The sequence below is a fragment of the Telopea speciosissima genome, chromosome 4, assembly GCF_018873765.1.
Source record: "Telopea speciosissima isolate NSW1024214 ecotype Mountain lineage chromosome 4, Tspe_v1, whole genome shotgun sequence".
Taxonomy (NCBI): Eukaryota; Viridiplantae; Streptophyta; class Magnoliopsida; order Proteales; family Proteaceae; genus Telopea; species Telopea speciosissima.
The window spans coordinates 6,603,821-6,617,973 of record NC_057919.1 but is presented as its reverse complement, the minus strand read 5'-3'; the positions used below and the strand labels follow the sequence as shown (position 1 = coordinate 6,617,973).

General features: G+C 38.7%; 1 protein-coding gene across 2 annotated transcripts; it reads right to left on the bottom strand.

The window, feature by feature from the left end:
• Nucleotides 1–229: 229 nt before the first annotated feature.
• LOC122658588 lies at nucleotides 230–13,287 on the bottom strand. Of its 2 annotated transcripts, XM_043853610.1 has the most exons (6): nucleotides 12,137–13,287; nucleotides 9,991–10,455; nucleotides 8,909–9,846; nucleotides 8,770–8,821; nucleotides 2,231–2,387; nucleotides 230–1,356 (listed from the first exon to the last, which is right to left on the bottom strand). In XM_043853610.1, exons 1-6 carry the CDS (start codon nucleotides 13,193–13,195, stop codon nucleotides 389–391), a joined length of 3,639 nt encoding a protein of 1,212 aa, XP_043709545.1. In that variant the 5' UTR covers nucleotides 13,196–13,287; the 3' UTR covers nucleotides 230–388. The 2 variants fall into 2 exon arrangements, with proteins under 2 accessions (XP_043709545.1, XP_043709543.1); XM_043853608.1 differs by having other exon boundaries at nucleotides 8,770–9,846.
• Between the last annotated feature and the right edge of the window lie 866 nt (nucleotides 13,288–14,153).

Genomic DNA, 14,153 nt, shown 5'->3' with positions numbered 1-14,153 from the left:
GGCTTCAGCCAGTGCATTTCTTGCAAACCACAACCTATGAAAGCTTCTGTAATACAGTCATTCTGAATAATCACTGATGACCGTCTTACTTCATTAGTAGATGTGTTGAAGATGGGTATGGTAGGTCTTTTTCCTATCGAGAGATGGAGTTTAAGATTTGTAGGATTGGGTTTTATGGAAGAAAAAATCAATTGTTCCTGGCTTCTGAAATACATAGTGATAGAGCTGATTATGAGAATTTGCTGGATTTCCCAAAATCAGATGTGAGGCACCAATACTTGTGGTCGTGTGAGGATTGCATGAGTTTTAAGTTTATGATTCCTTTTAGTTACAAATACATCCTCACGCACACAAATTTTTCGCATGCATATGAGAGACAGACTCATGACTATTTCACTGTACTATCATTAACATATGTTATCCAAATGGGTTCAAGCAATGCCTTTGCATCCTCTAACTTCTGTCTCCCATCTTCACTGATCCTTGGATCCTTAACATTTCGCTCTATTTCAGGGTAAAGCACTTGTAGATAACCTAACATTACTTCAAGTTGTTTCAATTCATCTTCCTCATGACTCAATAATTTTACACAAACAAAATGCACCATTGCCAATACCAACCCATAGTCCTCTCGCTCAAGCCCAGCCACTGAGCCAGCTAAGAAAATGGCCCCAACAGCATCCAATACCTTTAGGTTCCCTTTCAACAGTAGAACCACCAGGTCCAAAAGTTTCTTGAACACAGAAAATACGTGCAAGATGTTTTCAGATTCCTCGTCTTCCTCAACTTGATTGAATTTTCTTAGCTCACAACTCTCAACCTTCCCTAGTAACATAACCCATGATGGGTGCTTAGCATGGCCAGATGCAGAAGAATAATCTCTCCCACTTGGAGACTTAGTCAGAATGTGCCCAGAACCTAATGACAGAACCAGATCAGGAAGCCATGGCTTAGCAGCAGTGAAAAGTTGTGTCGCATAACCTGAACCCAAATATGATTCAGTTGAGGCAATCAGATCAAGCAGAACATTGGCAAGATTGGAGGCCTCTGCCGCTGGCAGAGAAGAGTCACTGGAATTTCTGAGAACAAGATTAAGTAACTTTGTTGCATAGGTGAAGCAACTCTTGAGGCAAATGAATATTTCTTTCAAATCGTTTTCCCTTAATTGCATTTTGTCATGGAAGTGTTCCCTTATGGTAGAAATAATGAATTGCATATATGCTGATGTGAACTGTAAGCACCTCTGTTGGCTGTGTGAAACAGCTCTTGTAGTGATGGCATCAACAATGAACTTGAGGACAGCAGCAACAATTTTCACTGTTCTGGATATCTTGTTCTGTGTAGAATAATTAGTTTCTACAAAAACGAAGAACAAACCTAGTCAGCAAAGTTGTCTTGAATGTTTAATAAAGTGACAAAATTTAAGTATCATCACAAACACGTGCTTGTGTGTACGTGTGTGTGTGTGTGTGTACGTGTGCATGGATGTGTGTGTGATTGGATGGGGGTGCACAAGCAGAGGAATTCCACACAAATATTGACTGCCATTGCAGTTTCTATTTATTTCTAACAAGCTACTAAAGTGAATATGAAAATTGATGCATAACAATATCCATTAAGAATGGTTTAATAAAATGGGGACTTTTTAACCAAAAAAAAAAACCAAGTGGGGACAGTGGGGTTTGATGAATCAAGAACAAATCACCACCACCAACACCAAGACACTCTCCTGCCACCAGTAAACATAATCATACTAAATAAAAATATGAGTAAATATCAGATGCCGACCATTTGTGTTGTACCCACTAATCAATAAATACATGGGTTTCCTCAGCTGAAAAGATGTTTCAAGAGTTGTAATGCAAACAACAGGGAAGGTAAAGACCAAACACATCTACTGCTGGGTTCGTGAGGATGGCCAACCCATAGCAGATGAGAGGCTTGGTTATTCAGTAAAGTTAGGAACTTGAAACAGCAAGGCAAAGTTATCTAAGTTTCCAACAATACTGTGTTGCACAGACATGTTGCACATTCAGGGAATCATTATCCACTATTCTGCGGAACCCACCTAGATCCAATCATCCAATACTACTTTTATGACAGAGTAGATGGCCGTTCCATGTTATTGGAAAATTGAGCATTGTGTTGAATTTCATAGTGAAGAACTTCTGATTGTATCATGATAATTAATTAATTTTATACTTACTATGGTCATTTGGGCAAGAGTCACTTGATTGAGATTTCCTATGCTTGTATTTTGACTTCCAGATTTTCTCATCATCCAGCATGGATTCAGAATGCAATTTGCCCGACTCTTCAGCAAGATTGCTACCAAATAGCTTCTCTGTACAATCGATTACATGTTCTAACGACTGGTCTAATTCTACCTGCAGAGAGACAATACACAGAATAAGTACGAAGTGACATAGAAGATGAATCCAACAAGCAGCAAACTGTTCCATAAAGACTAATCAAAACTAGAAGCAAGAGTAAGAAAGCATAAATTCATAATAAGGTGCAGCCTAAGGGAACAAGCATAGCCCTATTGACATCAGAACAGAACCAGAACGTCTCCAAAACTAATCTTCTTAACAGAATCCATCAATATACAAATATGATGTAAAAGCTCTCATAAACTTTAAAGTTAAATGTTTCTGCTTGGACTTTAAATAGTATAAATAATAACATCAAGAAGGCAAGAAACCACCAAATCAGTTCAAACAAGCTAAAAGGTAAAATTTATTTTAAAAAAATAGAAGGCCAGAGTGCATCATTAAGTCAACCTGTATCATCAGTGAATATTACTTTTTAAAATAGAAATTATATCTATCAACAACATTAATATAAGAATACACATTCAATATTTAGCAGTTACTCCATTCATTAATATATTGGTCGGGAACATGCAGCTCAAAATGTGTTCTAAATCAATCAATGGTGATATGACCACTGATCTGCTGATATTAGTGCAGTATCAGAATTTCCCAACAAATTATACATGAGAAAAAATCGAAGATTTTAAGGATGATTTTTCTCATTTCGTGTACTACTCAATTCGTGAGGTTGAAAAAGTGAATGTAATATCACTTAGGGGAATAACCACCTATGCATCTTGATGCAGATAAATCACCTAAATGGGCTTATTTTATTATAAATAAGCTTTGGGTTGGGTTATGTATGTGTTGGGCGATTGATCCAAAATGTTTTCATTGTAATGGGCCATTTTAGTGGGCCCTATAACATGGGTCGAAGCTAGGCCTATGAGATTAGTTAAGTAAGTGTCTTTATTTCTTTATTTAAGTTGAAGACCTTTACCTAGAGTAGAGGGTTTGTTTTATAAGTTTCTTTTTTATTTTAAGTTTCCTTTTTGTTTTAAGTTTCCGATTTGTTTTGCAACTGCGAAGCTTTTTTTGGTGAATAACAGGTTATCTAAGTTGATAGGGAGTTTTTCTTTTAAATAGACTGAATTGCAACGCTATTGCCAACCAATGATTTTTATGAATGGAGAATTGGATGTTGCCTCTTTGCTACTACGACAGGTGCTGCTGAGAGAATAAAAGAAGAGTCAGAAACCGTTGGGATTGGAGGGATTCTGATCTAGGCCTATTGGTGGGAAATCAAAGGTCATATCTTCTACTCTATACATTGTTTTCTTCTCTCGAGTAAGTACAATTTCATCTACTGTTATTGATGATTGCTGAGTATGATCTAAATTGAGTCTGAGAGGGTTGATCATTAATTTTATATGTTCATATGCTGTCCATACTGAGATTTAAATCACAGCATTGAAGCACCAACTAGAAGTTGGTGGCAGCCCTGTTTTGGGATTATTTTGGCTGAAATCGATATCATCCATATAAAGGGATCTGTCCCTTAGATTCTGCTCACTTGGGGGTATTGAAAATCATTCCATAAGTGACCTTCGACTAGAGTTTTAGGCAGATCAGACCTGCTGATCTGTTGATACAAGTAACCATTTGAATTTGGGTTATGGGTATCAGATTTTTACTATTTTGACTGCAGACTCAAATCTGACCGTTAGAACATTGCTGTATTCTAGGGTTTTGTTATTCTAACAGTTTATGATCATTGACCAGAATCTGAGTTCCATTGGATGAGGTTGACTTTGACCTTGTAGTTTACCTAAATTCTGCTTTAGGGTTTTCTTGAGATCCTGTTAGAGGGGTGTGCAATCTGAACGTAGGATTCATCCTACCTAGTACCTACATCACCCCCCACATCTGTACATGGACACTTCGCAATCTATAACATGTAGGCTCATCACCAGATGCATCCTAAAACCATATGGCATAAGAACGTTGTAAGGACAAGTCAACAAATAGATGGGAGGGTACTCAAGAAGGCATTTTCGGTCTGATAATACTCATGACATGTAAATAAAGCCAAACAGGGCTATACTAATTAAACAATGCACGGCTGACAAACTTAGGCTAGAAGGCAATGAGATCAGGAATATATTACTGGTAGCACTGAGACTGTTTTGTTGTTTGTTTCCCTGAAGAGTCAAGAAAGGAAAAATAAACTCTCAACTTGAAAAAGAAAATAAAAGGTGGAAATCTTCCCATTGTTTTAGTCCACCCACTTTCCCATCTTCCTCAATTTCCCTCTCAGTTTCTCACTTTGTGGGGTACCAATACATAATTACAGATTTGGCTCAGAAAAATTTAAAGTCTTGAGTCTCAATAGGCAGAGTCAAAGACATCCATGTAACAAATTTCTCTCACCTTTCTTTTCCCACAGCCCATGCAAAAGCTATCAAATGCAGCCTTATCAGATAATATCAAAAACAGGTGACAATCATCAATGATAGCATACCAGGAACTAGGGGGAAGGTATACATCCCATCCCATGCTATGCAAGTTAGATGTATTCCTCGTCGAGACTGCTAAGACATGCTGTAGTGCTGTGATAGAGTGTACCAACAACTTGACAGCCTAAATGTATAATGAAGGATCAAGACACATTAATGTGTGACCAAACATAGTACACGTTATTGTCAGTGCATCATGAATAGAAACTAGTTTCCATATGAAAAGAATCAAATCTACAGGCCATGTCACCCAGACAGAGCAAACGGCAAAATTAGGGTTCAGCAAACATTCCATGTCTTATTTTTATTGATTCATGTGAAGTTTTGGACATGGGCACAGCTTATAATTTGAAGTGTCCAGGTAACATTGCTGATTGGTCAGTTATAAATATGTGCAAAGGAGAAACCAGGAAAAAGGTAAATAAAAAGGAAGTGCAGGGTTGTTCTCTGGTTTAAAGTACTTCAAGGAAATCCTGACAGCACACTCGCTACTCCATTAGATTAAATGACCACTTCAAGAGCTATGGTTCCATGCAACTTTTTTTTTTGGGCAGGGGGTTTAAAGCCGATTAGTAACTGAAGTACTGTTTTTGATACCCGAAAGAAATACTGTTTTTGATAGGAAAAACAAATACATGTATATATGCATCATATTGGCCAAAACTGAATGTCTTAACACCATGAGTTGGTACATAAAACAAACAGGAAAGTGCTTAGGTAGTCTTTTCAGTTGGTGTACTCAGACTTCCCAGACCAAGTCACTCAAGTAATAAGAAATTTTCCTTGTGTATCTCATAGTAAACATAATGTAGTCCTAGATAGGTAGGAGACCTACTAGGAGCCAAACAACCGGATCAAATAACAAAAGGGGCTGCTGGTTCGAATGGACAGCACTAGGATTTAGGTCAATTCCTAGGGTTTGGGTTGGATATTGGGAAAGGGATTTATAGGGTATTAATGGGCAGGTCTAGGGGGTCAATATGGTATAAAAAGGTTAGGGTTTGGATGAGTTTTGAAATTCTGCAATTCTGGATAGAATTGAGTTGCAGGTTTTGGGCTTTAATGGAGTTAGGGTTTATGGGATTCAAACCAAAAATAAAGGGGATCAATTGAGGGAAAGGATTAGAAAGGATAAAACAGAAAATTAAAACCCAAACTTACACTGGATTCCTCCGGCAGCAGCTTGGATTGTTGAAGGATGAAACCACCTTCGAAATAGGGATCCTCCCAGCCGTCACGGCGTAAGGAGTCGCAGGATTCCACCCACCCTTCCACCTTGATAAGCCCACGAGGATGCACACACTCTTGGAGAGCAAGGAGCAGCAAGCAGCCACGAAAATCTCTTTTTTTAAATTCAAATCTGTTCTGGGGGAGCCTCCCACGATTCCTTTATTTATAATTAAAGGCCTAAGCCAAATCCTAATACAATCTAATCTCCTCCTCACTTAAATCGTGGAAGGGATCTAATCAAATTCAAATTACTAATTTAAAATACTAAAATATCCTAACTACCCCTACTAACTTAAAATAAAAGAATTTAACTTAAAAACAACTAATTAAAAGAAGATTCCATATTAGCCAATAGGATAAAAGAACTTATTAACCAATAGAAACACTTCACTTAAATTAGACCCATTGAACCAATTGCATGCAACCAAATCTAAACCAGTTCAATCTAAAAACATAAAAATAACTAAGTATTGGGCTAATCCCGTATGCAACCTAAGTACCCCTAGTTTGGGCTCATTAAAGTGGTCTATTACATAAAAAACCCTTGGGAACAAAGGCCCAACATGGATATAACCCAACCCTAGGCCTATTTCTAACGAAATAAGCCCTATTTGGTGATCATTCTGCATCAACTCTCCCCAACTTGAAAAAATTCGTCCTCGAATTTGTAGTGATGAGGGGGAATCAACAGGTGACCAGCAGCTTTGACCATCCCCAAACAGAATTCCGGTGAAGCAGGAACATTGGGGATAAAATCTCCAAGGCGTGGAGCTTTCTCTTCAAAGAACCATGGTGGCAGAACAAACTCTATGTGTTCGCTTCCTGAAGCAACAACAACTGTCAATGTTTCGTCCATAGAGCCTTCAGCATTAGCAACCTTTGCATCTAATGCATGAGACACAAGCTTCACCTCTTCAAGAACAACATCTTGAAGGTCATTGCCTTCCTGTGGAGTGTTCTCAACCACCTCTTCATCTTTTGCTGTTTCCACTTTGTCTTCTTTGATTTCTTCGTCATTGACCACTTCAGTAGGGTCTTCTACATGTCGATTGTCCATCTTTGAAGCTATAGGTGCTGTCTCTTTCTTTTCATCACAATTTACTGTCACTTCAGCTTTATCTTCAACTTGTTCTCTCTCAATTTCCTTTGGCAATGTAAATTTGTATTCTCTATACATGTCTTCTTTGTAATCCTTGTACCTATCCCTGTCTTCCCTATGCCTTCTATGAGGTTGGTGAACTTGGGACTGGACTTGATATCTGTGCTCATTTAGGGGAATGTTGACGCCCCTATGAGGAGTAACCTGTCGTTGCTCAATCAGGTGCAACCTTGCAGTGATAGTCCTCTGTGTAGCTCTAAAGTCTTCAAACAATGCCTTCTGGTCAGCAGTAAATTTCTGAAACATCTCTACTATTGCTGCCATAGGGTCGAGTGGTTGTGGCAGCACTGGATTGCCATGTTCAACCATGGCTCTAATACCAAGTTAATGTAGTGCTAGATAGGTAAGAGACCTACTAGGAGCCAAACAACCGGATCAAATAACAAAAGGGGCTGCTGGTTCGAATGGACGGCACTAGGATTTAAGTCAATTCCTAGGGTTTGGGTTGGATATTGGGAAAGGGATTTATAGGGTATTAATGGGCAGGTCTAGGGGGTCAATATGGTATAAAAAGGTTAGGGTTTGGATGAGTTTTGAAATTCTGCAATTCTGGATAGAATTGAGTTGCAGGTTTTGGGCTTTAATGGAGTTAGGGTTTATGGGATTCAAACAAAAAATAAAGGGGATCAATTGGGGGAAAGGATTAGAAAGGATAAAACAGAAAATTAAAACCCAAACTTACACTGGATTCCTCCGGCAGCAGCTTGGATTGTTGAAGGATGAAACCACCTTCGAAATAGGGATCCTCCCAGCCGTCATGGCGTAAGGAGTCGCAGGATTCCACCCACCCTTCCACCTTGATAAGCCCACAAGGATGCACACACACTCTTGGAGAGCAAGGAGCAGCAAGCAACCACGAAAATCTCTTTTTTTAAATTCAAATCTGTTCTGGGGGAGCCTCCCACGATTCCTTTATTTATAATTAAAGGCCTAAGCCAAATCCTAATACAATCTAATCTCCTCCTCACTTAAATTGTGGAAGGGATCTAATCAAATTCAAATTACTAATTTAAAATACTAAAATGTCCTAACTAACCCTACTAACTTAAAATAAAAGAATCTAACTTAAAAACAACTAATTAAAAGAAGATTCCATATTAGCCAATAGGATAAAAGAACTTATTAACCAATAGGAACACTTCACTTAAATTAGACCCATTGAACCAATTGGATGCAACCAACTCTAAACCGGTTCAATCTAAAAACATAAAAATAACTAAGTATTGGACTAATCCCGTATGCAACCTAAGTACCCCTAGTTTAAGCTCATTAAAGTGGCCTATTACATAAAAAACCCTTGGGAACAAAGGCCCAACATGGATCTAACCCAACCCTAGGCCTATTTCTAAAGAAATAAGCCCTATTTGGTAATCATTCTGCATCAAAACAAGTATCGAAATATAATAATAACAGCAATAGAAGCTTCCATATACCTTCTAAGAGCAGTTCTAATTTAAAGACTAAATTTAATTTTAAAAAAAATAAAAGGGAAAAGAAGTCAATTGGGGGGGGGGGGAGGAAAGGGGGAATATAGAATGATGAGTCATACTTTTGATGATCTTGTGTCTGATCCGCTGTTTTTCCTGTGGCCATTATTCTCTGTAGCAGTCAAACCAGCATCTTTGAGAGTCATGTGCAAAGCAAGAGACATGTATGCCAAAAGCGGTGATGCATCGGCATACTCATGTTTCACGCATTGCTCAATGCTGACCTCAAAAATGACCTTCAAAGCAGAAAATGCCAATTGTAATAACTGAGACTTTAACACAGCATTCCGAGTATCCACAGATGCAAGCAAATCTTTTATCTGCCATGCTACAGCTGCAGCAATGGCATAATCTTTCTCAAAATTGGATGTTCCTGAACAGTCTGGTTTTTTCCCTCTGACATTCTTCCGTTTTTGACAGATTTTCACTGAAAACTTACTCTTTTTCTGCTTCACGGATGTCAACAACTGTTTAGGCATTTCAATGCCAAATTTGACACAGCACATAGAGGCAACTTTCTGCAGAATATTTGTCAAGGAGAGAAACATGTCATCAAACCAACCACAGTGTAACACTAACTTGTGGGCAGACCTTACTTCAGCCTGCCTTTCCACATTTTCAGCTAAACCACTACAGTTGATGATAAGGCCCACGCATTCTTCAAGAAGACTAGCTATATCATCTGGAGAGACAAACGAAGCAATGCTAAGAACAGAGGTTTGAGCACGTCCAGTTGCAGCAACACTAAACAAGCACTTCAGTTTTCCACCTGAAAACAAATCCTGAAGGGCAGCCTTACAAGAATCCTCACTAATTAGGCTGTGGCAAAGGTTGGCAGCAGCAACAAGTAAACCCTCAACCTGATCAGCATTTAGATCATCAGGGGACAAGGCTGAATGAATAAAGACTATGACAAGTTCCATGAGTACTTTCAGAGATGCCCCTTCTGAGAGCGCAAATTCACAAAACCTTGCTCCTGCCCTGGGAGATTTTTTAATAAGTGCGACACATAAATTACATGCTTCTTCACAAGTTACTGTTGCGGGACAGTATGATGGTATAAGCAGCCTTGTGATTTTCTGAGCAACAGGTGGCTGATCATTGGCAAGAGAAGTCAGTAATACATCAAATCTGACCACCTGCATGAAAGAAAATAAGTTAACCACAACTAATACATGCAAAAGTTTGTAACTGTTATATGGCAAAGACCAGCCAAACCAAGGTGGAGGCTTCATAAACTAACAGTAACTGATGCAAAATGAAGGTTAAATAAGGCTCTGTACCTTATTAAACTGAAAACTTCGAAGATTCCTCAGAACAAGGAGGAGATCGATAACAGCCACTCGCACAGAGAGAGAACAATCCAGGAACAGATGCCCCAATCTTGGTAGAAGCACTTTAAGAATTTCATGAGCTTGGGGATTTCCTAGCAAATAAATAATCCCATGCAATGTGGAGATTCTAACCTCATAACTTGTATCACATGACATTTCATCAATGATTTTAGTGATTATTTTCGTTATGATTGATGAAGGAATAATTTCCCAAAATAAATGAAGAACACGACAAGAACCTTCCACAGCAACGACCCTCACATCAGGGCACTCATCTATAAGCAATCTTTCCAGCAAGAAAAATTGTTTATTAAGCAAGGTATCCTTAACCTCTTTTGTAGCATCTGGGTCTTCAAGCGGGAACATGTCAAGGAGTAGATGCAATGCATTTTGACGAACATTTGAGTTTGCAACCTACAAATATATAAGCAAGAGAAGAAAGTATTATTCTTCTTCAAAGAGAAAAACAAAATGCAATGGTAACAGCCCTTTTTTTTTATTTCTGGAAATTGATAACCTTCAGATCAGATCATCCTAGTAAATTGGAGAAGTAAACTGAACAGGCATTAAATGAATTAACTAAAACTTATTTAATTATGTAAGCAAGTGTAATTGTCTTATCTATGATAATACCATCTTTCGCATGAAATTTTCAAAAGAAAATGTCTGGATGTCAGCAATTTGATGACAAAAGAATCTTATTGTATTAGCTAAAAGTAGGTTATGTCCAAAAATGAATGGGATGTACATCAATGGTAAAATATTCTGAACTAATTACAAAGGGCATGCACACAATAGAGTCCAACCATGAACACATAACAACAGTATAAAATCCAGGATCAGACACCTTCTGAGAAAGTTTTTTATGATAATTAAGACCTCCAGAAGCCAAACCCAAATCAAGTAACTAATTCTCCGGTCATTGTTAGAGATTCTTTGAAGGAACAGGCAGATAGAGGTTATGGAAAATACTTCCAATTCCAACCATCTGTTCAAAACATCAAAAAGAAGGTCTTTGGGCAAAAACACTGTAAAAAGTATTGTGGATAACATGAAGGTGTCACTAGCTGTAATACAAAAGAGGCTATTAAATTATCAATACCTTATGAATTGAGTCATAGTTACTCATTAAGAAGATTTTCAGGTTATTGATTTAGCGTAATAGAAAGCCTGGAGAAGAACTTTTCATTTAAAAAAGGATTTTCACTCAAACAAATTCTGCTATCTATCTTGGGGGGGGGGGGGGGAGAGAGAGAAAAAGAAAAACAAGTTCTACTACATTAACCTTAGCTCCAAGGAGCATCCAAAGTGCAATTTTTACATAAGAAAGCAAATAGCCAGATGTTAAAGTACTTGATTGAAGGAAATCCACCATAGCCTAACCAACTGAAAGGAGCATCCAAAATGCAATATTTACATAAGAAAGCAAATGGCCAGATGTTAAAGTACATTAATCAAAGGAAATCCACCATACACAAATTTAAGACCGCTACATATCCATACCAACCCCCTTTCACTCAAATAATTTAGATCCTCAAGAGAGACCTTATTGCCTATTAGACTATGAGGTAGTTTTCTATGACTGGTGGCATGACAGAAATCTGGACAATTCCAAATGCCACTTAGATTTGGACTCTTAAATAGGTTATGCCATAACAACCACAGAAGCTCCTGCAGCTTCTTGCAGCATGTGATGCCAACAGGTTTTGGTCGCATTAGGTTTGAGCTCCCCAAATAAGCAAATGCAACTCCATTTTCTCCTTTAGAAATTGCAAATGGACTACTTTATGGATGTTAACAAGTGAAAAAAAGTTTATGGTGTGAACACCACCGCCTCCATTTTTACGCTTTCAAATAAAGATAACAATGATCTAGAGATGGCATATATGGGCAATGCACGTATAGAGATCACATATAGTTCTACTCAATACGAGGACCTAATGGAACAAATTTTTTGCTGTGAAATATTAATAAGCCTTAAACACAAAGTAATATCATGACTATCCTTGCTAGGATTGCAACTTCCACATTTGAGCTCAAGGCAACCTAAGGAGTAACAGCCTATAATTTGATTCACAGAAACAAAGACAAATACCTGTAATGACCGAAACAGGACAGGCTCAGCGAGTCGGAAAAGAAGTTTTTCAACACCAGCAGTGGTCCGCTGATTGATAAACCCCCCCAAAACCCTTCTTAAGGATGCTGCAAACGATCCCGAACTTGCATGGATTGCTCCTTCAATTAAACCCTGCAGAAAACCATTCTCAATCTCACTACGCAAAGAGCCATCCGTAGCTTTCCAAGCCCGAAAAAGAATGTCCGCATATGCCTCTAGCATGGACTTCCTCCCAAAAGGAATCTGGGACCGAATAACTGCCAAAGCTTCTTTCACAAGTTGGCCACTCAATCCAAACGAAAATGCAACAAAACGCCTTCCTTCCTCAGTCTTCAAATACAACGGTGTGATAATGCAACGAACCAGCAGAAGCTTCAGATCCTCGATACTCTCATCCTCAAAATCTAACAAAGTGAATGCTTCCCGGAGAGCGTAAACCCGGCGCACATCAACTTTCTTACCCAAATCGAATGACCTCGACAGCAGAACTGGAAGAGATTGGCAAATTAGGGTTTCCCTATCAGGCAATTGCTCCTTCCACCATTCCTCGCACAAACTAGCAATGCTAGACTGTAGAATTTGATCTTTTTCGAATAGAATAAGGTTATCGTGCAGTGCTCGAGCAGATAGTAAGAGACTTGGGGAAGAAAAGACCTTCTTCGGGTGCGAAATACAAAGAACCGTAATGTGACTGTCGATTTCAATATCCTTGAGAATTTTTCTTTCAGGGTCCTCACTCGGTTCCTTTGTGTTCTTCGCCTGTCTCGAAGATCTACGAAGCCGTTTCGTCGGTGGGGAGTGTGGAGATTTAGCGCAGTCGACATTGTCGGAATCAAGTAATCGCTTGAAAGATTCGATGGATCGACTGATGGATTGATGGAGTGCAAGCGGAAGAGAGCGGGAGAGTTCAGATGATGCGCTGATGTTCCAGATAATGGTTTTCAGGGAGGGTTTCAGGGCTTGTAGAGAGAATTCTTTTGCAGAGAAAAGGAAATCTTCTGCAGATATTTTGAGAGAAGATCTAATCTTCTTCTCCATGTGAACAATCTTTGCTTTCTTCTGACGGAACTAATTTCAGTTTCGAGAATTTGCGATACTTCAGAGGTTGAAAGAAAAAAGAATACAAGAAGCAGCCATTTTCACCTCCTGCAAAGATGCTCGCATTGTTAGAAATTCAATTTGGGTAGATTTCAGTCGTCAAAGAGAAACAGATATTTCAAATTAGCTCTCCTGGCGCTAAACCACATCTGCCTCCTCGAATCCTCGATACGAAGAAAGTGTTTTCACACAATTGCCCTTTTCCTTAAATTTTGGGAGAGGAGTCCGATCCCGTTGAAAGGCTGCGTGGTCCCTGCACCAGCAGTGCCAATACTACCACCCTAACATTCCGAGGCATCAAGTCATCAATAAGGGTACTAGATTTTCGCCTTTCATGGGGGTGAGACTGTTATTTCACATATCCTTTTGAAGAGAATAAAACATAATAAGATAAGGGAAGCAGTTTTCTATTACGAAGTATGGGTTACGCTAGCACTCATATGTGTCTGTCTCTCTCCTCCTCAAAATAAGGAGGCAGATGTCTTTTCACTTGAGGAGGTGAGAGATAGACTCATGGGAGTGTTGGGTAGCCCACACTCCCAGAGTTCTTTTTCCCTTCTTATCCATTACAAAAAAAGAAAATTGAATGTCTTTTCATTCAACACCTTTGCCCCTATCTATTTCTCTTTGCTTAAGTTCTTGCTTACCCTCCGATATACAATGTTGTCCTTATTCATTGGTGTGCTCTTTATTGAAATGCATTATCTACCATGAATACGTTTCAAGAATGCATTTAAACGTGTAATGAAATCAAGAACACAGTTTGGTATACCTAATTTGGTGCCAGTTCTAAAATTTTTTAATGTTCTCGATAAAAACCCAATCCAAGTTTCTAATTCTTGACAGCCTTCATGTCCTCAATACTAGTGGTATTGATCTTCCAAGATCATAGCTGAAC